Below are 25,880 nucleotides of genomic sequence, written 5' to 3'. Positions count from 1 at the left end.
AAACAAAGCAATATGGGGATAAATCTGTTGTGTTAAAAGAAAGCAATATGGGGGAAAAGTCTGTTCGTTATACTCTTATAAGACATGTTTGCAAAATTAATAACTGGTTTGATAGAAGGCAGTTTGGGTTTAGGAAAGGTTATTCCACTGAAGCCCAACTTGTAGGATTCCAGCAAGATATAGCAGATATCCTGGATTCAGGTGGTCAATTGGACTGTATCGCGATTAACCTGTCTAAGGCATTTGATAGGGTAGATCATGGGAGACTACTGGCAAAAATGAGTGCAATTGGACTTGACAAAAGTGACTGAATGGGTGGCTCTGTTTCTAGAAAATAGAACTCAGAGAATTAGAGTAACTGAAGCTTTATCTGTCCCTATCAAAATTAAAAGAGGAGAATTCCTCAAGGCAATATTATTGGACCTTTATGTTTTCTTATATATATCAACGATATGTGTAAAGAAGTGGAATCAGAGATAAGGCTTTTCACAGATGATGTTATTCTGTACAGAGTAATAAATAAGTTACAAGATTGTGAGCAACTGCAAAATGACCTCGATAATGTTGTGAGATGGACAGTAGGCAATGGTATGATGATAAACGGGGTTAAAAGTCAGGTTGTGAGTTTCACAAATAGGAAACGTCCGCTCAGTTTTAATTACTGCGTTGATGGGGTGAAAGTTCCCTTTGGGGATCATTGTGAATACCTAGGTATTAATATAAGGAAAGATCTTCGTTGGGGTTTTCACATAAATATGATTGTAAATATAGGGTACAGATCTCTGCACATGGTTATAAGAGTATGTAGGGGTTGTAGTAAGGATGTAAAGAGCATATTTGTCTCTGGTGAGGCCCCAACTAAAGTATGGTTCCAGTGTATGGGACACTTACGAGGATTACTTGATTCAGGAACTGGAAAAGTTCCTAAGAAATGCAGCTCGATTTGTTCTGGGCGATTTCCGACAAAAGAGTAGCGTTACAAAAATGTTGCAAAGTTTGGGCTGGGAAGACTTGGGAGAAAGGAGACGAGCTGCAGGACTAAGTGGTATGTTACATGTTATGATTCTCATATTTTGGTCCGTATTGATATGTACAATAAAGTCAAATAAATATGAAAGTTTATTCGTTTCACCTTTCAATACATAAAAAGAATTTAAATTTAAAATAGAATTAAAAGTGTAAGGACATGTTTTGCTCTTTAATTAAGAGCATCATCAGCCTTATCTTAAACTGAAAGGTAAATTATCAGGTACCCGATTGTAATTAAGTTAAATATAAATGTGAAGATGATGTTACAAATGGTGAGCGAAATGGCTGACAATAGTTTAAAGATTAAAATATGGATAGTCGTAAAATTTATACACCCTCCTGAAAGTCCTTGTTTAAATATAGCAAATAGGCATCCTGTGGAGGTTGAGGGCGTAATAGAAAACGAATAGATCTTAAAAAGATTGATTAACACATTAATGAATAAATTGTAGCTGACAATTCTAAATGGTGCATTAATACATTGCTCACTTCAAGTGAGGTCTAAGGTAAATTGCTAAGTTGAAACAAGAAGAGTAGTAGAGAAAATTTATCAGTGTTAAATATTTTGAACGTTGGGAATAAATCAGAGTGCAGTTCAGACCCAATTCTTGAAATTTATAGCATGGAGACGCTTCTGTGGTCCCTTTTAAGTGAGGTTTATAATATTATGTGATGAAATAAAATTGTAGTCCTCCAGAAGTCCGAGAGAAGAAGGGTGCTTGATGGTAAGTGGCTTGTCAAATGGTAGTTGGAAGGAGTAACTTGTGTAGAATTGAAAGAGAAATTAGGATTGAAGTCGGAAAGAAAAGGGGAATTGTGTGTTAAAGGAGTTTAAAGAAAGGAGAGTTTGAAGAGAAAATGAAGTGTGTAGATCGCTTACCTTTTTAGTAATGTTGAAATAGGTTGGCTTAAAGAAGAATTGAAGAGAAAATGTTGTTTGTAATTTCATTTATTTTCAATTGTAATAGTATTAAATGGTTGCTCTGGTAGCGATGAAATGACTGATATTTAAGTTGTTAGTGTTGCAGAATGAAGTGTGATTAAAGGAGGAGAGGGTTGAAGCAGTGCTAAGTTTATGTGCTCTTGGCTGTGACGGATAGCGGGAAAATGAATTTAAATCTTAGAATAAAATAAAGAGAAACGATAATCAGTATCAAGAGGAGTTCATATAAAAATGATCTAGTTTAAAGTCGATCTTTAGTGTGGAGATAAATTAGTCTTCCTTTTGAATTACGGTGCGGGAGGGAAAGCGTGGCAGTGAACAAACATAATTTTTTATTGTTTTTATAGAACAAAATAAAGAGAAACGATATCATCAGTACCAAGAGGAATTCAAATAAATGATCCTGTCTAAAGTCGATTTTTAGTGGAGATAAATTAGCATTCCTTTCGAATTACAATGCGGGAACGAGTGGCAGTGAATAAACATTACGGAAAAAATGTTAAAAGAATGAGTTAACAAAAACACTACTCCTACCCCACCCATAATCCCACCACATAAACTTAACACACCTTCCAACCCCCCTCCTTCACCACTTCCACCTCCCACTTTTTCACACCTTTATAATACCAGAAGCTCAAACAACAAATAACAACTTCTGTTTAACTCTATTAACTCAATTTTTGCTAAAATTCGTATTTCAAAATTTACCTGGAGAATAAAATTGTTCGTTGCTAAACTCTTGTCTTGCCCGGTAATATTGGGGGCCGATTTCATGTCTTCTACTGGTCTTGTGCTCGACATTCAGAGTAAGTCGTGCACCTTCAAATTTGCTAATAATTATTGTCAGATTCCTCTTTTAAAATGTAATTCTGCATTATGATTATCTGTTTTGCCTACCCAGGGTGAGATGTTGTTAGACCTTAGACATCTACCTGAGGAGCAGCCTGAAAGTATTCGTAAGTTGTGTCAGTCTTTTCCTGATGTATTTTCTGATACTCTTGGTGTTACCGATCTTATCGAATATAAGATTGAGGTTACGGATTCGATTCCCGTGAGGTTTCCGCTTTATAGACTGTCCCCACCTAAAATAAAGGCTCTTAAGGAAATCATCGATCAGATGTTAAAGGATGGAATAATTCTACCTTCTAAGTCGGCGTATACATCACCCATTTTTCTTGTGCCGAAATCAAGTTGGCTCCAGCCCTGTAATTGACTACAGGGCTTTGAACCGTAAGGTGGTGTTACGATCTGTGCCCCTTCCTGATCTTCATTCTTGTTTTTCATGGTTTCGGAAAGCTAAGTTCTTTACCGTCCTTGATCTTAATCAGGCGTACAACCAGATACCTCTAGCTGAAGAATCGAAGCATCTAACTGCTATTGCCACGGATTGGAACTTGTATGAGTACAACCGTGTACCTTTCGGGCTCTTTACGGGGGCAGCAGTTCTTACTAGATTGGGTCTTCTCGGACATCGAATTTGAATACCTGTATCACTACCTCGATGATGTCGTCGTATTTTCTGAGTCATTTGAAGAACACATAGATCATCTAAAGGAAGTACTGAATCGCCTTCGTAAGGATGGGTTAACTGTCAAGTTATCTAAGGTAGCTTTTACTAAACCAACCATGTCGTTCTTAGGACATATTGTGTCGCCCGATGGTGTTTACACTGATAATTTCAGAACACAGGCTATCCGTGATTTCAAACCTCCTAAGGACATCAAAGGCATTGCCAGGTTTATAGGTATGGTGAATTTTTTCAGGAAGTTCATTCCTAACTCCGCCAACAGAGCGGCGCCCTTGAACTACCTCCGTAGGGAAGGCGTCAAATTTGAATGGGGGCCGTCTCAGCAAGCCGCTTTTGAAGATCGGAAATTAGCTCTTTGTAACGCCCCTGTACTAGCAACGCCCGATCCAAACGGATGCCTCACCATCGGCGGTTGCTGCTGTCCTTCAGGAAACGGAACTCGGAAGGTGACCCATCGCCTATGCTTCTAGGACCTTATTGGCTCAAGAGGCCAAATATTCCATGTATGAATCTGAGGGTTTGGCAGTTTTGTTTGCTCTAGAGAAGTTCCGTCTTTATCTGGAATATGTCAAATTAGACCTACAAACGGATAATCAAGCCTTAAGTTGTGTATTAGCTAGGCCGCGTCGTACTAGTTGTATAGCCAGCCGGGCCATCAGGATTTCTGCTTTCCCATTTGATGTAAGGCATATTAGAGGATCTGAAAATGTAATTGCGGATGGCCTAAGCCGCATGTTTCTCATGAAGTGGAGACGACCGAACAGGAAGATAGTTCTCCTCTTCCCACGCCCATACCTTCGGGTATTAAGGCTATTCTAACTGATGCCCCTGTGTTATTTTGGGATATTGAGAAATATCAACGTGAAGATCCAGTGCTGGCACCTATTATGGAAACCCTTTTTTTTGGGAACATGTAGTCCCTTATGTATTGAGAAACGGGCTTTTGTGTTGCCCTTCGAGGCACGATGAAAAGACGAAAGTAGTGGTTCCAGCTGTGCTTGTGCCTAAGATCTTCAAGTACTATCATGAGACCCCATTAGGGGGGATTTAGACATCTTCAAAACTCGGGAAAAGATCCGAGAGATGTTCATTTGGAAAGGTATGGGCGGTGAAATTAGAGAATTGTAAATCTTGCTTGCTTTGTAAGCCCACTTTGTACACTAAGCTAGGGCTATTGTCAGCTCATCAAGCGTCTCGCCGCATGGAACGTCTATATACAGACTACGTCGGACCTTTCCCACAATCCAGGGGGAACGCAAATAAATTTATTCTGGTGTGTGTAGACAGCTTCACTAGATTTGCTTGGTTATTTCCTACTAAGCTGGCAACCGCTCAGTCTACCATCTCTTGTTTGCCTTCTATCTTGGCTTCTTTTGGTCCTTGTCAATATATAGTTTCTGATAATGCTAAAGCATTCAAATCTAATTTATTCCGCAAATTCTGTTTTGACCTGTCTATCTCACTTGTTACCACTCCAGCTTAATACCCTCAACCGTCTCTAGCTGAGCGGGTCAATCGTAATCTCCGATCTGCTTTAACTGCGTTTCATCATGAAAATCATTCCAAGTGGGATACCTCCCTGCATTGGTTGGCTTTTGCTTTGAATTCGGCGGTTCATGAGGCACACAAGTTCACTCCAGCATCTCTCATGTTTAAGTTTGTCCCTAACACGCCGCTCTCTAATCTTTTTTTTTGCTAGGGGCTTTACGTCGCTCAGACACAAATAGGTTTTATGGCGACGATGGGATAGGAAAGGCCTAGGAGTTGGAAGGAAGCGGCCGTGGCCTTAATTAAGGTACAGCCCCAACATTTTCCTGGTGTGAAAATGGGAAACCACGGAAAACCATCCTCAGGGCTGCCGATAGTGGATTCGAACCTACTATCTCCCGGATGCAAGCTCACAGCCGCGCGCCCCAACGCGCACGGCCAATTTGCCCGGTACTCTAATCTTTGGTCACTTAATGACATTACTAGAGGGAGTAGATCCCGATTATATTAGAGATCTATGGAAGAAGGCTAAAAGTAACCTAAGTGTCCCACGAAAATGTTAGAAGATATGATCGTGGACGGAGGACCACCAATTTAAAATCGGAGATCAAGTCATGGTTAAAAATTTTGTTCCTGCAGGCAAGCTTGCCCCTAGATTCCATGGGCCATGCATCATCCTACATTTTTTAACACCGATTACGTTATTGGTCAGTAACCCAGCCATGGAGAGGATATTTAGGGTTCACCTCTCTTAGGTGAAACCAGTGTAAATTCATTGCTGTTTTCCATTAGCCACGAAATTTTGGCAGAAGTCGAAGGTTATCTTTCTTTTACGAAGCGACGTACATATAAAAATGTAATGAATGGCAACAGGGTGGCCTTCTGCCCCTTGTATTATAAGTAGGCATTATGTCTACTGTTGTAAAACCTTCCCCTCCGAGAAATTTCCTGTGAGCCAGTACCAAGCCCCCGTCTCCTTCATCTACGCATTGCTGTCACACACTCACTATCAACGCCGCCCGCCCCTCTGTCTCCTATAATAGACTGTCAGCCAAATATTTCTCACCTATAAAAAAATTTCAAGTGAACATTTTCTTCTTTCAAATTTCTTCGGTGTCACCCCAAGAAAGGACCTTTGGGGGGGGGGGCGAGGTCTTTACCTGGAGTTACACCTCAACCCCGCGGATTTAAAAGAAGCGCTTTAAAGAACGCTATCTCTCATCCAAATCTTGAAACAGCTACGGCATGAAGTTGGGACACTGACCAGAAGATGTCACCATTGAATTATGGAGTAATTGTGAAGTTGCCTAAATTGTCTGCATTTACTGGTTTGCGTCAAGAAGTTTGCACTTTTTTCCATAGATGTCATTACAAACATTGAGGCAATGCACTCTGGTGCAAGGTACAAGAATTAGTGATTTAAAAAAGTTTTGTGTCGTCATGTTATCATTTATTTTGTTATTTCAAGGTTTGCAACACTTCTTTCTCATTCCGCCAGTTTTTTATCTGGCCAATCACTAACTTTCTGTAAATATTTTTCAGCCAATCACTCGCTCCTTGTAGGTTTTTGGTTTACCAAATAAAAATGAGAGGGTGTGTCCGGATTTAGTCCAGAACCCTCTCGAACCGTCCCTTCGGGTATGTAAACTGCGGCCTTCTCAGGCTACCTTGTCTTTTGATCGCCGTATTTCTGGGAGTGTGTGTGTTAAGGCAGGAGGTGGGGCGCCTCATTCTTCGCCAGGCAGTTCATCAGCCAAGGTAATGGCCACCAGTCATCTCTCTGTAGCTACCTCCGCAGACTTACACGAGGGGAAGATTCGAATTTCTAACTACGTAACCTCCTGTTCTCTAAAATGTAAATTTTCTTTCGGCTAATGTAAAATTCCATAAAGTCTTAAACTGTAAATCGGGAAGAGAGAGTGCGTTACCCTCTCGAGATCCCCTTCAACTTAGTTTGAGGTGACTATGATTTTGTAACCGTTTCTTTTTTCTGTTAAGCATTTAATTAACCTTCATTCTAGTCACCTTGGTAGCTTGGGATTAGCCTCTGCATCATCGGGCCGAGAGCCCAATTAGGGTTTTATATTTAATTTTCTAGGAGCGCAAGTGTAAGCCTCCATTCATTTTGTGTTCGGGCCAGTAATTTAACCCGTTTTTCTTTTCCACGAAGGCCCAGTAGTTTGGGTACTAGTTGCCCGTGTACTAAATTGTAATATTGCAAGTTGGGCCTAGAGAGGCCAGAAATTTGTAAGATTTTGTAAGAAATTGGGAGCGCAGTCTCCTCGGTTAATGTTGGAGAGCATGTAAGCTTTTTCTGAGATTGCTGTAATATTGGGGGGGGGGGGCTTTGGAAGGCCGTATTTGTAACATTTGGAGCAAGGTGCTCTTGTTTTGGGAGATTTCTCCTGGTCTATGTAAACGCTAACTGGCGATATTGTAAAGTTGGAAATTAGGTGCTTGAAGCCCAAATCGGTTAAATTCCCTATTCTTGGGTTTTCCAATTCTTGTATCAAGATCGTTATTGTACCTGATCTTTCTTTTCTTCACCTAGTGAAGAAGCTCGTTAAGTCTGAAATTAAGAAATATAACCTTCATTTTTAAAGTTCTAAGTTAATCTTCGATATAATAGATAGACCCACTCCATCCAGCACCTTCTTTCACTTCTTTCTGCTCCAGGAAAAAATGGTAACAGTTAAAATTACCAACCCTGCCGGGAATCGAACCTGGGACCCCTGTGACCAAAGGCAAGCACACTAACCATTTAGCCATGGAGCCGGACAGGGACCCAACTGACCGGGTGGAATACGTTGACCTTGCCGTAATAAAAACTACCCAATCATAACCATTGTTTTACTCACCAACGTACTTAACTAATAATAATAATGATGCACACAAACAAGACTGGTGTAAAGTGGTTGGATGAACTCCGTGCACAACACAGCAACCTAATGAAAATCTACAGGATCTATCAAAAAGTGAGTAAACGCCAGAATGTATAATGAAACTTGGTACTGCTTGATTTCTAGTTTCTTAGTCTAGCATCATACAATATAACGAACATGTATCCTAACATATCTACTCACAAAACAATAAAATGATTTGAAAAATAATTTTTGAAACCACAGTAACTTAAGCATCCTAGAAACAGAAGAGCTTTTTATTTTACTTGAATTCGCCATCACCAATAATTATTTCAAATTCCATAACACTGTTTACCAACAACAAGGTCTTCTTACGGGATCTCCTGCTTCAGATATACTAGCAGAATTCTACACTGATCATTTAGAGCACCAAGAGATAAGCAAAATTGAGAACATCGTTTTCTGGTGCAGATTTGTAGAGGACATTTTTGTTGTTATAGACAATAGATTCACCAATGAGACAAATATATTAGAACAACTAAATAAAATAGAACTACATATAAAATTCAAAATAGAAAAAGAAAATGACTGCACTTTGAATTATTTAGATATATCTGTCACTAGACACCACGATCACGTGACATATCAAGTATATAGGAAACCCACACAAACCTCCAATACAATTAGAATGGATTCTATCCACCCTAACACTGACAAAAGAGCAGCTTGTTACAGTATGGTACACAGAGCATTCAATATACCTCTTTCCCAGGAAGAGCTGAAAAAAGAACTAAACACGATTTACGAAATAGCTCATCAAAACGGATTTAATAGAGAAATGGTCAATAAAATAATTCAAAAGATAAAATATCAACCCAGATGTAGACTAACCAGAGCTAACGTCACCAAGAAAGATACAAAGTATGTTACAAGTGTTATTATATTTTATATCCACCTATTCAATACAAAGAGATCTTTTTAGAAATTAAATATTATTATAAAATGTTAAGGGACATGTTTCGCCCATATTAAGGTGGATATAAAAAATAATAACACTTGTAACATACTTTGTATTTACGTACATTTCAATACGGACCTAATATGAGAATTATAACGTGTAACCAAGAAAGATTACGTACTTTTCACATACACTAATACCCACATTCATTCCATGACTAATATTCTTTTTAAACACAATCTAAAAATAATAATGTTATTTGTTTTACGTCCCACTAACTACGTTTTAAGGTCTTCGGAGACGCCGAGGTGCCGGAATTTAGTCCCGCAGGAGTTGTTTTACTTGCCAGTAAATCTACCGACACGAGGCTGTCGTATTTGAGCACCTTCAAATACCACCGGACTGAGCCAGGATCGAACCTGCCAAGTTGGGGTTACAAGGCCAGCGCCTTAACCGTCTAAGCCACTCAGCCCGGCACAATCTAAAAAATAACATATAAAACCATGCATAACAGTGCTAACATCCTGCACAACACCAAATCTGATAATGATAATAATAGATACAGTTGTTCGGGAGTGTATCGAATGAAATGCGACAATTGTGATGCTAGCTATATCGGTAGTACTGGAAGAAATTTCTTTATCCTTTACAATGAACACATTAACGCCTTAAAACAATCACTTTTCATCTATAGCTCAACATAACGAGGATTATAAGCATAATTTTACAAATATTGAAAACGACATGCAGATTCTAAGTATGATCCCCAAGGGCCCTCTACTCAATATAACGGAAGTATTTTACATTAGTATAGATCAATATGCAAACCCAAATTTTAACTTAAATGAAATTATAGATAGAGTTAATATCCTCTAATACAGTAATCCCAATTTCAAAAAACGCCTACATAAAAATAGTTAAACAGAATCCAATACATATCAAGGAACCTCCCGAAGACGCGCAGCTCTACCTCACCTTCCCCAATCATTACCCCTATTGCCCCTCCATCCCCCTCTCCGTCACCTCTACCTTACCTTCCTCAATGAACACCCCTCATGGCCCTCCACTTCCCCTCTCACCGGGCGAGTTGGCTGTGCGCGTAGAGGCGCGCGGCTGTGAGCTTGCATCCGGGAGATAGTAGGTTCGAATCCCACTATCGGCAGCCCTGAAGATGGTTTTCCGTGGTTTCCCATTTTCACACCAGGCAAATGCTGGGGCTGTACCTTAATTAAGGCCACGGCCGCTTCCTTCCAACTCCTTGGCCTTTCCTATCCCATCGTCGCCATAAGACCTATCTGTGTCGGTGCGACGTAAAGCCCCTAGCAAAAAAAAAAAACAAAAAACTTCCCCTCTCCGTAACCGCAAGTACTAGCCTTAGAAGCACACGGAGCAGTGCACGTCGTCCTCCCTAACTGTACACATCGACCAGTCAACAGTACTACGTAAGTTATCACTTATTCCACACGTTCAATAGACATTCAATTGACAAAAGTGTTATACTTCATTTTCTTCTCTGTTCTTGCAGATTAATAGCATGTCCAACAAAACAACTACAAGGAGGGAGCATCTGCACCTATTCAATATCTTATAACTAGATTGGTACCAAGGAAACTAATGACACACCGCAATATTTCGATGTAAATCATCCAACATTCTCAACTGTATGAACGCACATGATAAATAATTCACATCATTGAACATTCTAGAATGCTTGGTACAAACACATTCGTGAAAGTACACAATGCTTTACCAACATTAATATAACTCCAAAGTGTACCGCAAGAATACTGTGAACATTTAATGTTACAGAACATTGTATTTTAATGTACTATGTGTTACTATTTTTTATCATATCCATATCTTGGAATATTCTGGAATGCTTGGTACAATCATATCCATTCAACGTATGCAACGATTTACCAACATGAATTAAACTCCCAAGTGTAACTCAAGAGTGCTATAAACATTTTAAGTGTAAAAAGTGTATTTAAATAAATTATCTGTTACTCATAAACAGTACACTAGAATTTTTAGTAACATATGCATGTCATAAAATATCGATGCTTGTTTTTAAACCAGAGGACACATAAGATCATTGTATATTTTAATATTATCATTAATATCATGTGACTTTCTTCATTAGATTTAGTCATGTTTTTAAATTATATGTTAACTGTGGATCTGATAAACCACCTGAAGACGACCTCTGTGAAGGTCGAAACCGGTACTGCATAGTAATGAGAAAGTAATGATTAGATGGACGTACCCATTCTTTGTAATTGTGAAGCATGAAATATACTTAAAAATAAGAGTCAGGCTTTCAACAGCCTCAGTTATCAAAAGAATGCTTCCTGTCACTATGTACAACATTCGGAAGTACAACTTTTAACATATGCTAGTTTTCAGCTGGTGGTTTGGCAAGCTTTCTACATGGCTTTATTTGAAAGGAGTGGCTTCTGGAATAAATGTGTCATCTACGTACCTAGCCCAGAATTGTATATTAGCAAATTTGATGTTGTCGATGGCGGTGTGCTCTAGGAAATCAAGTTAGATCTCTGCTAAAATTCCTGAGGCTGGTGAACCCATAGCCAAACCATCTTGTTTGTAAATGATCTTATCAAATGTGAAATAATAATTGTTAATTAGTAATCTTAATATAGTCATAAAGTCTTGAACTTCTAGTTTACTTAGTTGGTTGTTAGCAAAAGTTCTTTTCGATGATCGGGAATAACGAGTTGGTTTTTATACTGGGATACATGTTGACTATATCAAAGGAGTGCATTGAATGATATGGTTGAAGTTTGAAACTGTTTAGTTTGTTCACTAATTCTACAGTGTTCCTGATGGATTTATTTGATGAGAATTTATAATGTTTATTAAGAAATTGTTGAAAAAATTGAGATAATTTATATAAGGGGCTTGGTCTGTAGTTTATTATGGGTCGAATAGGGACGCCGGTTTTGTGGATTTTGGGTAGTGCTTTAGCTGTTGGTAGACCTGGGTTCATAGTAATTAACTTTTGTTTTTCTTGATCAGTGAGGAGAAAAGATGTGCTTTTTAGAATTTGTTTCAATTGTCTTTGAATTGATAGTGTTGGGTCTTTCTTAACTATCGAAAAGGATTCATTATCTAACAAATTTTTGGTTTTTTGAATGTAATCTGTTTTATCCATAACGACTGTTGTGTTGCCTTTGTCGGCCTTTGTAATAATGAGTTGGTTGTCTTTGACTTTCTTTTTGAGATTGAGAATTTGTTGATTTTGGTGATAGGGGTAGTGGTGCGATTTTTTGAGAAAAAACTTTTGTTTAATTGTTTTTTTACATCCATTCTAAGTTTGTCTTGTAGGTCATATGGCATTTTGCTGATAGCAACTTCTGATTCAACTACGAGTTTGGAGGCTGTAAGGGCCGAGTTGAAACAGGGCCAGTTGTGCTTTGGACCTTTTGAAAGAATTCTTATATCGTAATCATCTAAGTTGGTGGTGGAAAGATTAATTACTGGTGGGTGGAATTGTTGTAGAGTGTCATTAGCGAGTTTAGGCTTGCTGTTAGGTTTTGGAGGGGAGTTACTGTGATTTTCCTTATTTTTAAGTGCTTCAAGTTTTCTCTCTAGTGTTATCTGTTTTTTGGACAAAATATTGAACAGCTTGATTTGGACTTCGTCTTGAAAAATATTCCACTGAGCACTTGTAAGGTGGCTGCCTCTAAGTGAGTTTCATATAAGCGACGATTTAAAAACGACTTTTTTTTATACAGAAATTTTAGTTCATTTTCTAACCAAAGTTTGTTTGTCCTAACTTGAACATCATGTTGATGGGGAGGAACAAAACGTTGTTTCGTGATGCTTTTCAAAAAATTAGGGGTTAAGTTCTGTGTAATGCACTGTTTGATAAATGCTATATCCTTGCCCATTTTCCCAATTTTGAATTTTAAGCCGAGGTATGTCGAAAATTGTTAGATTTTTGGTTGTGCATGAATTTTACTGATAGTCCTTTTTAAAAGTTGGCAGGTATGCAATATTGATACAAAATAACTTAATAGCCAGTCATTTGTCTCTGAGTTGAGCAGTAGGCCTACCACATAGTAAACCTGATCACTGCTTTCATTTGAATTATATTCTTGCGCCGCCAACCCCTTCTACCAGCGTGTCGTCACATTTACTACCATCTCGTCAGCCATAGCAGCAGCCCTGGAATCAAGAGCATTCAAGGTCCCGTCTTTTTAAACCTTTTAAAAATAGTTTTGTTTCTGACTATAGAGTCCAAACAGTGTGAATATATTCCCAAATGGTTTCTGGAGATGGTCTCTTATATTCGCATTTGGTGTATGTCTAATCCTAGATGAACGCTCCATACACGCGCCATCCACCCTCAAAAACCTTAATAATATTGATCATGACATTAAATTTACCTTAGAATCAGAGATAAACAACTCCATCAACTTTCTAGACCTAACAATCAATAGGCACCCCTCTTCGTCACATATAGTATCTATAGAAAGCCCACTCAAACGGCCACTACTATAAGCAATGACTCACTACATCCCCAAACACATAAAGCGGCTACATATAATAGCCTAGTAGACCGAGCATTCAAGATTCCGATGTCCAGAAAAAACTTAAATAAAGAACTGAATACCATTCGCTCTATAGCAAAATTTAATGGATACAGTGAAACCTTTATTGAAAGAATAATCAATAAATTCAGACACCGCCCAAAAACCACCCTAATAAAAGACAATACTAGCACTGCCACGTTTTCTACATTTACCTTTAATAAAGAAATTTACGTCACTAACGTTCTTAAAAAACACAACGTTAAAATAGCCATTCGTACTAACAATAGAAGCACAGAGATCCTACATAAATCATCAATAAATAAAAGTAGTCCTTTTTCTAAATCAGGTGTATATAGGTTTTCTTGCCAAGACTGCAAAAGCTCTTACCTAGGGCAAAGAGGACGCAGTTTTAAAATCAGATATGCAGAACATGTCAATGCCATAAAACACAACCGTTTTTCCGTGGTCGGCCTACATATAAAAGAATTTAAGCACAACTTTACTGAAATAAATCAAGATCTTGAGGTATTAGAAATTCTAAACAAAGGTTCTTTCCTAGACGTCACTGAAAACCTCTACATTCATTTAGACCAATATTTCAATCCAAACCTAAACTTAAATGATATCTCAGAGAAACCAAAGATCCTATTCGACTTTCTCATTGAATTTTTCAAAAATATTAATATCCCGAAAAACAGATCTGTCTTTCACATTATGCATAATACTTTGTCACGCCACACACTTTCACCGCATCACCCTCCATATTTCCCCTCCTTCCACTCCTCCTCCCCTACCGCTCCTTCCCTCTCCCCTCCTAATCCAACAATGGCCGCTCCCCAGACCTAAACTATCCAATGCGCTCTGTTCCTCTTCATCTCGCGCCATAGCTTTACCACTTTAGGTCCCGCAATAAACATCATAGAAATCTGCCCCCACCCTACACGTAACGCTGCAACAATACACCACAAATAGCAGCACAGTCAACCTCTAAGCTCTCAGAGGAACGTCTTCCTTAATTCCAATTTTGTATTCTTGTCGAGCTGAATATGTTTACTACACCCTCAACAAAGTGATTCTTTAACTACCATGTTCATCTCACACTTGGATTCAAATATGTTATATGCATTTGTACCAGTTGGATATGTTGAGCCCTCTCTCATACTTATGCTGCGATTGACCTACATGGCACCTGACGAAGAAATATCTACAAATTTTAATTCTTTAACTGCCAATTTCACCTTGTACTACGAAAAGTTGAATATGTTATTTGTATTTGAAAGTATTATTTAATGAGTCCTAACTCGTATGAATTATAGCTTTTGTTTTCACCCTTCATGGACTGTTTTGAAATGGCATTACTGAATATCTACAATTCGAACCTTCACTGCCAAGTTTATCTCGCACCATGAGTTCAGATGTCACGTACAATTAAGAGGCTGTTAAATCCTAACTCGCATTTGAACTGCACTCGCACCGGTGCCATTCAATGAATGATTGAACGCAGACCTTTTATGCCAAATCCATCACGAACCTACATTTTCGAGTGCGTTTCATGTGTTTTTTGCATTTATCGAGTCCAAACTCACGCTTGTGCAAATTTTGTCTCACCTTTCACAGCTGTTTTTTGAATTGACGCTTATTGAATAAGTGATTTCAATCCCTAACTGCCGAATATTTTAAAAATGTTATGTGCATTTTTGAGAAGATTGTGTTTATTGAAATCTAACCTATGTTTTGTACTACACTCGCGGCAGGCAACATTCAATGGAAGTGTGTCTGAAATAATTTGAATCTCCAATGCCAATCATCTCGTACTTCCGCATGGTTTTGTTACAGTTTACAGTATATATGTTTTTTGTTTAAGTGATTATATTATCTCATGTTTATACAATTTTGACTCACCCTTCATGACCACTTTGAAACTGACATTGTACTTCGAGTCTTCATGTTCTCTCATTTAATCACACTGATGTAACACCTTGTGTAATATGAATGTCTACATGCTATGCCTATTTCCCACATTTTGGCTGAAGATGACACCAAACAGCGTCGAAACTAGTTCCAAGTGTAAATATATGCTGTAAATAAATTATAACATTTATTTGTATTGAAAAGGTGGACCCTTTTAAGTTTCCTATCTTCCATACCTCGGCTTGACGACAATAATACTTCTGGGCTACAAAATATAATAATTCATGCTTTAAACAGGATACCTCAATGAAATCATATCTACTTACATCATAGGCCAATGATTTGTAGATGAACATAACAGTCAAGAAGAAATCCATGTTAAACAGCAGCAGGCATGGTGAATACGAGGGCTATGCCGAAAGTTTTTAGCAGAGTGTGAAAAAAATTTTTATTTGTGAAACAATAATAACAACTTTTCAAAATACTCTCCATTAGCACGTATACATTTTTCCATTCTCTGAAACCGCTTAGAAAACGTTTCAGTCCAAGCTTCTTTCGGGATGTCGCTTAGTGCTCTCTCATACGCTGCAATGGCCTCTTCATCTGATGAAAACCGCTGCCCACGTTTTTTTTCCTTGGTCTTAGGGAACAGAAAGAAGTCACATGGGGCCAGGTCAGGTGAATAGGGGCAATGAGGTAACACTCGCACTTTTTCTCTTTCCAAAAAGTCCATTGTTCTGGCAGCCCTGTGTGCAGACGCATTGCCGTGATGTAGTAGAAGGTGTCCACTCTTGAACTTTGGGTGCTGTGAACTCCAAGTGACGAGGACTTTAGGAAGAAAGTCATTCACATACCATTCAGCATGGACTGTACGACATGTGTCCAAGGTCACAGAGGTGAGATGCCCCATTTTCGTAAAAAAAAAAAGTTGTCACCATCTTCTTTCCGGAGCTCCGACATCATCGAACTTTTGTGGGTGGTTCCTCCCCTGGAAAGCACCACACAGAAGACTGTCTCTTTGTTTCAGGGTCATAATGGTAGACCCATGTTTCATCACCTGTGACAATACTGTAGGTGTCTTCGGACTGCCCTCCATTGAATTTTTCTAGCATGAAATGACACCAGTCCACTCTCTCCTCCTTTTGGCTTTCTGACAGGGAATGTGGTACCCAACGGGCACATCTCTTGGCAAGGCCTAAATAATCGTCAACGATGGTCTGCACTGTTCTTGACCCAATATTTAAGGTCCCTTCAATGTCACAAAATGTAAGATGTGGATCTGCTTTGATCATTTCCCTCACAGCATCAATGTTTTCTTGAGTCACAGCTGTTGCTGGGCGACTGGGACGAGGTTCATCTTCAATTGACTGCCGACTCCTTGAAAACTCGTGAAACCAATTTCCAACTGTGGCTCTAGAAGGGGCAGCCTCACCAAAAAAGCGCAGCAAAGAAGAATGGCATTCTTCGGCACTTAATTTCTTTTTTATAATCATAAAAAAATCATTGCTCGAAAATCGCGGTGCAACAGATCCATCCTGCACCGTGTCCGACTCAGCACTGCCTGCGGTTTCTTCCCTCGCTGTAGAGGAACTACCGCTAGGAGGGGTTGCACGCACATGTTCCAAGGTCTAAAAACATCGCTCTTTCAAATGAAAATAATCCCATTGTCCTCAGAATTACGGTTTACACGCTGCTAAAAACTTTCGGCATAACCTTCGTATTAGTTTGGAGCATACATTACAGGACTTCCTTGATAAATTAAGCATATATGTGATAAATAAAAAAGGCTTTACACATAAAAAAACTTGTTTAATGTAACATAGAGAAGAAATAATATCATGCACACTGCAAATCACACGCTAGTTCGACTTTAAATTCATAGTTGTGACCTTTTTAACTTCTTTCAAAAAGTCTTGAGAAAATGTTTTGTCATAACAGGAACCAGAACTCCTGGTCTTCAAAATAGAAATAGACTCCAGAGATTCATTGAGTCTCTTGTGTTTCTTCACAAGGCTAAAAACACGTTCACATTCTGCATTACTATTGGGTGTGTAGTGAGCATTACTCTAGAAATTTGGTTATACTTAAGAAGTCCATCAGCTCCACGAATTCTTGATACTTGTGCCTACTGGAATCACTTGCAGCATCTTGATTTGCAGCCAAGGTGTCATCTACCTGAAGAGCTGCGAACTCCCTCTGAAGTTCATTCATCACCTCATCTGTAGTTTCATTCTCTTCTTTGCATAACATGATAGGAAACTTTTCCAAGAAAAAACTAATGGAAGAAAAGTGTGCATCTTCAATGTTATCTAACCTAGCAACTTGAAAATGCTTTAACATAATCATCCTTGAGTGGAAACTTGTTGATGATGTAGTCACAGGCAATACAAAAGTAGTTTCTCACTGATCTGTATCCTGGAGATCATTCACTGTGTTCGAAGTTTGAATGCCAATAACTAATTCATCATCACTTAAATCATTTCTTCCACCATGTGCAATATTAAAATCACACCCACATACCATGCAAACGGCAAATTTTTCTCCGTTTCCTGATTTAAATATGTACGGAAAATAGACAGAATATCATTCTTTAAATGTCTGGAAGTACTGTTTCTCACTGGATTTATTCATGATAATCTACAATAGGAATGTAGCGTATGAAAATGTCTGAGAACAAAAAATGTCTCAATATGTACTGAACCTGTATCACTGAACGTCACATAAAATTATAACAAACACTTGAGGCAGTCAAACACTTCATTAAAACACGTCAAAGCACACAAAGTCTTAAACCATTAAATGGACACGACGCCAACCTTGTGGTCAAAAAATATACACATGGTAAAAAAGCATACACACACATGGAACGAATGTAATCTTTCTTCTTCTTTATAATTAAATGGACTTCGCAAATAGCGGTATACCCAGTCACTGGAACTCATGTAATTAGTCCAACAAATACAGGAAACTGCGAAGCACGAAGTTATAACACAAAAACTCGAACACTTCATTCAAATATGTCATAACCTTAAAAGGCCAAAACTTTCAAAGAATGCTAACTTCGTGAACAAAGAACACCACTCACGTGGTCAAAGAATATAGGTTAAATCACAACAAGCGGACGGAGTCGAACAAAGAATTTTCGGAGCAGAGCCTGTTGACACCTACAAGATTCACACCGAAGAGGATTCACACGGAAGAACTGTTATACTGGCTTTAAAGTCAATTCCATTAACAACACTAACATCACACGGTTAAAAATACCAATCATACCAAAGAATGCGTTATCAACTATCGTGGACTTGCTTTCAACAAAGACTGAGTGTGCTCTGACCCATGCAAACGATTGTACAGAAGTGGAACGATTATCGAATGTTAAGTTTGAAATTTTTGTCTGCGAAGTCGTAAAATGACACCGTCCATCCGTAAAATGCTGCAGTTTCCATAAATTTAACGGATAAACTGTAAAAGTTGGCAGTTATGATACTCCATAATATACCCTTATCCCTTTCCTCTATGGGATTGTGTATGAAGTGAGACGAATTTTCGTAGCGAGTTTTTACGACCGTATGCCCTTCCTGACGTAGACTTCATCAGAGGACATTAATGTATGAAGGCTTTCACGGCCGGTGTCAATATAATAAAAATCTTCTGGGCTGTTATGCCGTGGTCCACCCCTCTCGCTTCTCCCAGACGTTTCGACTACTGCTGCGGTAGTCATCTTCTGTGGCGTCGTGTAGATACGCTCTCCTGTACCCGCTGGCGACTGCGAAAGTTGTTTGGGAAGCAGCTGTATTTATATGTAAGTGTGTGGCCTCCAATTGGTTGGCGCTGTGCAATCCGACATCTGTTTGACTATCTGAAAGCACGGCCTCCGATTGGGTCGCGCCGAGCAGCCTGACGTTTGGTTGGCTATCTGAGCATACGACCTCTGATTGGTTCGCGCCGGGCATGGATTCTGACTGGGTCGCTCCGAGAAGTCTGTCTTCTGATTGGTTGACTGTAATGTCCCTGATCTTAGTAAACTTCGGCCGTACGTTATATAAAGGGGTGTACCAGGCCTTGCTGAGTTTCAGTCCTTCCTCCTTTCTATTAAAGTTATCCGGATGTTTATGTATTTCGATTGCTTCCCTGTAGAGACGGGCGTGAAAGTGGGATGTTGTGGCCAGTATGTCAGTATCCTCGTAACGGATCTCGTGCTTTCCGTCAAGCAGTGCATGCTCCGCTACTGCTGATTTGTTGCATTGCCCCAGGCGACAATAACATGTTTCGTAGCTGTTGGGTTGGCTGAAAAATGGTTTTAACTTCGTGACGTTCAAGGAGCCTTCCAATACGATCCGTGACGTCCCGTATATACGGCAAATAAGCGATACCTTTCTTCCTGGGTTCTTCTCGCTTACTATTCGCTGGCTGTCTTCTGGGGTGGAGTGCTCTCCTGACCTCTTGTACCGTGTACCCATTGGTTTGTAAGGCTAGATCAAGATGCCGTAGTTCCTTCTCGATGTACTCTGGTTCACAGACACGAAGGGCGCGATCCACCAAAGTCTTCATCATGGCGCGCTTCTGGCCAGGATGGTGATTCGAATTTTTGTTTAAGTATCGGTCTGTGTGTGTTGGTTTTCGGTATACTTGATGCCCTAGGGATCCATCATCCTTCCTCTTCACCAGCACGTCCAGGAAAGCTAATTCTCCATCCTCTTCCTTCTCCACAGTGAATTGTATACAAGGATGAATACTGTTCAGATGTGTAAGAAAACCGTCAAGTGCCTCCTCTCCATGTCCCCATATTACAAAAGTGTCATCCACAAAGCGGAACCAACAGCTGGGTTTATTTACAGCAGTCTGCAGGGCTTCCTCTTCAAAGAACTCCATATAAAAATTAGCAATAACAGGGCTAAGTGGGCTTCCCATGGCAACACCGTCTGTCTGTTCATAAAATTCATGTTTCCATTGGAAAAATGTCGTCGTAAGTACATGTTCAAATAAAACTGTTGTCTCCTCTGCAAAGAGATGTTAAATATGTTGGAGAGTAACCTTGATTGGTACCATAGTGAACAGTGAGACGACGTCAAAACTAACGAGTATACGAGTATACTCTCCAACATATTCAACATCTCTTTGCAGAGGAGACAACAGTTTTATTTGAACATGTACTTACGACGACTTTTTTCCAATGGAAACATGAATTTTATGAACAGACAGACGGTGTTGCCATGGGAAGCCCACTTAGCCCTGTTATTGCTAATTTTTATATGGAGTTCTTTGAAGAGGAAGCCCTGCAGACTGCTGTAAATAAACCCAGCTGTTGGTTCCGCTTTGTGGATGACACTTAATAATATGGGGACATGGAGAGGAGGCACTTGACGGTTTTCTTACACATCTGAACAGTATTCATCCTCGTATACAATTCACTGTGGAGAAGGAAAAGGATGGAGAATTAGCTTTCCTGGACGTGCTGGTGAAGAGGAAGGATGATGGATTCCTAGGGCATCAAGTATACCGAAAACCAACACACACAGACTGATACTTAAACAAAAATTCGAATCACCATCCTGGCCAGAAGCGCGCCATGATGAAGACTTTGGTGGATCGCGCCCTTCGTGTCTGTGAACCAGAGTACATCGAGAAGGAACTACGGCATCTTGATCTAGCCTTACAAACCAATGGGTACACGGTACAAGAGATCAGGAGAGCACTCCATCCCAGAAGACAGCCAGCGAATAGTAAGCGAGAAGAACCCAGGAAGAAAGGTATCGCTTATTTGCCGTATATACGGGACGTCACGAATCGTATTGGAAGGCTCCTTGAACGTCACAAAGTTAAAACCATTTTTCAGCCAACCCAACAGCTACGAAACATGTTACGTTCTGCCAAAGATCCACGTGACCCTCTAACATCTACTGGGGACTATAGGATACCGTGCAGCTGTGGAGCTGTTTATATTGGCATGACTGGCAGAAGTGTCAATACTCGCCTGACGGAGCACAAAAGGAATTGTCGCCTGGGGCAATACGACAAATCAGCAGTAGCAGAGCATGCACTGCTTGACGGAAAGCGTGAGATCCGTTATGAGGATACTGACATACTGGCCACAACATCCCACTTTCACGCCCGTCTCTACAGGGAAGCAATCGAAATACATAAACATCTGGATAACTTTAATAGAAAGGAGGAAGGACTGAAACTCAGCAAGGCCTGGTACACCCCTTTATATAACGTGCGGCCGAAGTTTACTAAGATCAGGGACATTACAGTCAACCAACCAGAGGATCCATTGCTTGGCACGACCCAATCGGAGGTCGTGCTTTCAGATAGTCAAACAGATGTCGGATTGCACAGCGCGAACCAACTGGAGGCCACACACTTACATATAAATACAGCTGCTTCCCAAACAACTTTCACAGTCGCCAGCGGGATACAGGAGAGCGTATCTACACCGCCACAGAAGATGACTACCGCAGCAATAGTCGAAACGTCTGGGAGAAGCGAGAGGAGTGGACCATGGCATAACAGCCCGGAAGATTTTTATTATATTTTTATTACATCTCATCAGAGGAATTAATGAGATGTAAGGAATGACGTGATATATAGGTCTAGGCCTAAAAGCCGTGTTCTCCATTTATTGTGTTTTACATTTAGAAATACTGCCTTCCACCAAAAATAGCCAGTATAATGCAAATACACTCATAAGTTTGTTAAAGAATAGTGTGGAATGTTTGCATGTACAATTTATAACTCTTTATAGCCTAGAAGTCATGTTTACTGCACAAAATTTGAGGTTATCACATACTGAACCCCCTTTACTTTCTTTGGCTGTGAAAATGGGAGAAAAAAGGGGGTCTAATACACAAGTAAATACGGTTAAACCACAAAGATTAGAAGAAGAGGAAATCAGTGACCAGGTGTAAAAAAAATTTTAAAAAATGTACAAAGTATACTGACAATGACGTATATAAGGTATTTGTAGGTCAGTATTATATACAAGGTCAGGATAGAACACGTACTGCACATGTAATTTTTTACTAGCCATTTATCAAAATAAAAAGCCAGTATCAATTATTTTTTAATACTGTAGCAGTTAGTGTTTCTTAATAGATACAACAGTAGAATATGTTTACTTCCGGGTATTTATTAATAACTATGAAAAGATCAAAACAAGACATTTCATCACAGGTATTCGTCACATTTAAAGATTTCGACAATATTAAAAAATAAATTACAAAAGCCTCTACGCATACTCAATCATGACAAAATGATCAAACCATTGCTGTAACTAAATCACAGGATTTAAAATTAAGAAACACATATATCTTCTCTTCACAGAAGCAGTTTTCAAAACTTTTGGTGCAGACTCAACCTCACACATTTTTATGTACCAGATCACTGTAATACACACATTCACGTCTACAGGTTAAAAAGAACGAGAAAAGAAATATGCTTCTTACAATCAGTTTTCGTACAATTTCAGGAACCATAACAAAACTAACGGGTTTACAAACCATAGAAGAATCCAGATCTCACTCTGTCATTGAGATCACAAAGGGCAGTGGTTTTATCAGAACCATATATGCAACACAACAATCGCACTATATATAATAAAATGATTAAAGAACACTAATACATACGATTTAATTATTTGACACTTTACTCAGTCCTTGGTAGCCAAAAAAGCAACCACAATATTTACAAGTAAGGGAGGATCTGATTACATCAACTGTAAGTGTAAATGCATTATGAAGGTTTTTGCCTAGGACATGTTATGATTTAATTAAGAGACTTTTGACTCAAATTCACAAAATATTGATTTTTATACCAAATTCATTACATATTGACACCCATATATTCCTGCAACTGATTTAATTTCACTGGAAAAATGGCAAGTTGCATTTGTTAGGTAACACTAGGGGTTGATAGTAAGCAGCAGCAGATGGGAAATAAAAACAGTATCTGGAATGTTAGCAGATAAAATTCCTCCAGAGCATTAACCAAACTGGAAAGTGAATCCACCACCACCGAAGTTGTACTGCTCTCCAAAGAAGGCTTGGAACACTGTAGTTGGATCAATATCACCTGAAAAGAATTTAAAATATTTAAGAGCTAGTTAAAAAATCATTTCACAAAAAATTTCTTATTAACATTTCTATTAACAGAAAATAACAGATGAAGCCATTCCCTTTTCTAATAACTGCAAAGTATACAAAGAAAATGGACTTCATAACCCCGCAATAAATTACCCGTCAAATTTAAATTTAAATATTTCCTGAGGCAAAAGGAGAACTGAAATAAACGTCCCAATTTTGTCTTTTTCACATTTCTTATTTACAAACCACTAGTTTACATGCTATCTAAACTACTACCCTTATATAATACAATACTTCATACAGATAATCCCACATTCACTGAGAAGTATTATTCTGAGTAACTTTCTTTAGTAAAGCGTTAGCAGTATATCACAAGAAAGAACTACCTCCCTTCAAACTTCAATAATGAAATGTAACATTCCTAGGATGTTTTACTTTTAAACCTCAGCAATGCCATAATTCCTGATTATCCCAACAAGGCATTCTGCTATTGTTAATTCTGAGGTTCTTATGGTGATGCCTAAAGACAAGCTGTTAAGAAGCAAAATGAAGTGAGCAGGCTTTTTGCATGTATAATAAATAAGTTTTGATAATTCTCAAGTCTCCAAATCTGAATGAGAAAGACCTCTCTAGAATAGAAAGTGGAAATATATCAAATTTTAATAGAAGCTAGGCAAAGAAAGGAAATTAATTTGTTACTAACACTGGTAGGTTACTAGACCTGGCAATGAAGGTAAGAACATTTTTCATCAGCACAATTTACAGTGGAAGACCTGAATGAGAAACTTATTTAAAGGGATGATGCAAGTTGATCATGAAAGTTCTGAATACAAATAATTCACCAAACCAATTGCTTTTGTAATAGGGGCTAGTTTGGATAGGAGTAAGTCACCAGTTAAGTTTGTATTTTTGTTTTGTTTTCTCTCTTGAGCCACCACACTATTTCAAGTAAAGTAGTCTTGCAACTTACAAAGGCATTCGTCAAGCTGATTTGCAAGATAAACACTAAAATCACTACCACTATGAAACTATGTCTGCAGAGAATCACATCCGAATATATTTCTACTCCTAAATATCTTAGAAGCTGAACCAATCTACTGCAAGATGTACACCAATGAACCATTGCATTATGACAACCCTAACCTAGGAACTTTAAGTACACCTGGGGTGGAGAAAGTAACACGTAACATGCTGGTACCATGGTATACAGGGTGAACTGAAATTCGCGCACTCGGGCATCGCAGTGCGACTCGCTCACATTACAGCAATAAAAAAATATCTCTCACAAAAGTTCGTCCTGCGAGTATATCCAGCAGAAAAAGGACTTTGAAAAGTGGCAATCTGGCAACACTGTAACCACATGTAGGGTACCTACCTCTGTCAGCACATATTAGTCATGCTGTATAGTTGGTGCAGAAGATAGAGTTTTGGGTTAACATGCAAGAGGTCGAAGGGTCGATCCTGGGTTGAGGTGTATGTTTTTTATTTCGTAAATGTAGTCCAGGTGGTATGGTATCTGGCATCTTAATCGTCAACAGCGATTGAAGTGGGTCCTCAAGAAACCATTTGCACTTACAGGCTACGATCCTAGAAATGGACGAAATAGTTTTCATTGGTCAGCTTTGAAAGACACACTTTTCCATGTCGTGGCGTGAATTTATTCGCTGACTTTCCCTGTAGCTGTAGGCCAACACATTGCCACACCACGCAGTCCAGAACTGCAAAATTATGTTCTCTGCAAAATCTTTATCCAGCCCAGTTGTCACCAGCGCGCCATGCACGCAACATGGCTGGGAATGTTAATTTTATATCTGCCACTTTTACGGTTTGTCCGTAAAATTTATGGAAAGACAGTGTGTTTTACAGTTTTACGGATGAACTATAATATTTTACGATTTTAGTACCTACTTTTGCTAGTTGTTTTACGTCGCACCGACACAGATAGGTCTTACGGCGACGATGGGGCAGGAAAGGGCTAGGAGTGGGAAGGAAGCAGCCGTGGCCTTAATTAAGGTACAGCCCCAGCATTTGCCTGGTGTGAAAATGGGAAACCACGGAAAACCATTTTCAGGGCTGCCGACAGTGGGGTTCGAACCTACTATCTCCCGAATACTGGATACTGGCCGCACTTAAGCGACTGCAGCTATCGAGATTTTAGTACCAAGATCCACTTTTTTTAAATTTGCACCAGAACAAGCTTCCGCAAGCCGCCGATGCACCCTGTGTGACCAGCGAATGTTCGATACATCACTCTGATTTATATTCATCGGATCGTTACAGTCTTCGACTGGGAATACGGGATGCGTTCTGAATCTCAGTCGATTGATATCGATTTGTAGAGACTGACTCTGGGATAACCATGCGCTTGTTTTTTTGCGTTAATTTGTTCGATAACAACATTTACTGTCTTGTATAAAAAAATAGTTCCCTATAATCTTCACCACGAATTACAAAGTATAGGTTATGTTGTAGTTATGAAGAAAACAGTACAAATTATCTTCGTTGTTTAATTTGCTTCATATTTA

The 25,880-nt window shown here is 39.1% G+C and overlaps 1 protein-coding gene across 2 annotated transcripts in view; it reads right to left on the bottom strand.

Annotated features, from left to right (window-relative positions):
- Window positions 1–22,383: 22,383 nt before the first annotated feature.
- The window catches only part of Tpr2 (Tetratricopeptide repeat protein 2), a 346,913-nt gene continuing 343,416 nt past the window's right edge, over window positions 22,384–25,880 (bottom strand). For both annotated transcript variants that reach the window (XM_067151833.2, XM_067151834.2), the window contains one exon: window positions 22,384–23,344. In XM_067151833.2, the coding sequence (XP_067007934.1) occupies window positions 23,256–23,344 (89 nt within the window). In that variant the 3' untranslated portion in view covers window positions 22,384–23,255. The remainder of the gene's footprint in view (window positions 23,345–25,880) is intronic.

This window comes from Anabrus simplex, chromosome 7 (assembly GCF_040414725.1).
Source record: "Anabrus simplex isolate iqAnaSimp1 chromosome 7, ASM4041472v1, whole genome shotgun sequence".
NCBI classification, from domain to species: domain Eukaryota; kingdom Metazoa; phylum Arthropoda; class Insecta; order Orthoptera; family Tettigoniidae; genus Anabrus; species Anabrus simplex.
This window is presented reverse-complemented; position numbering and strand designations above follow the sequence as displayed.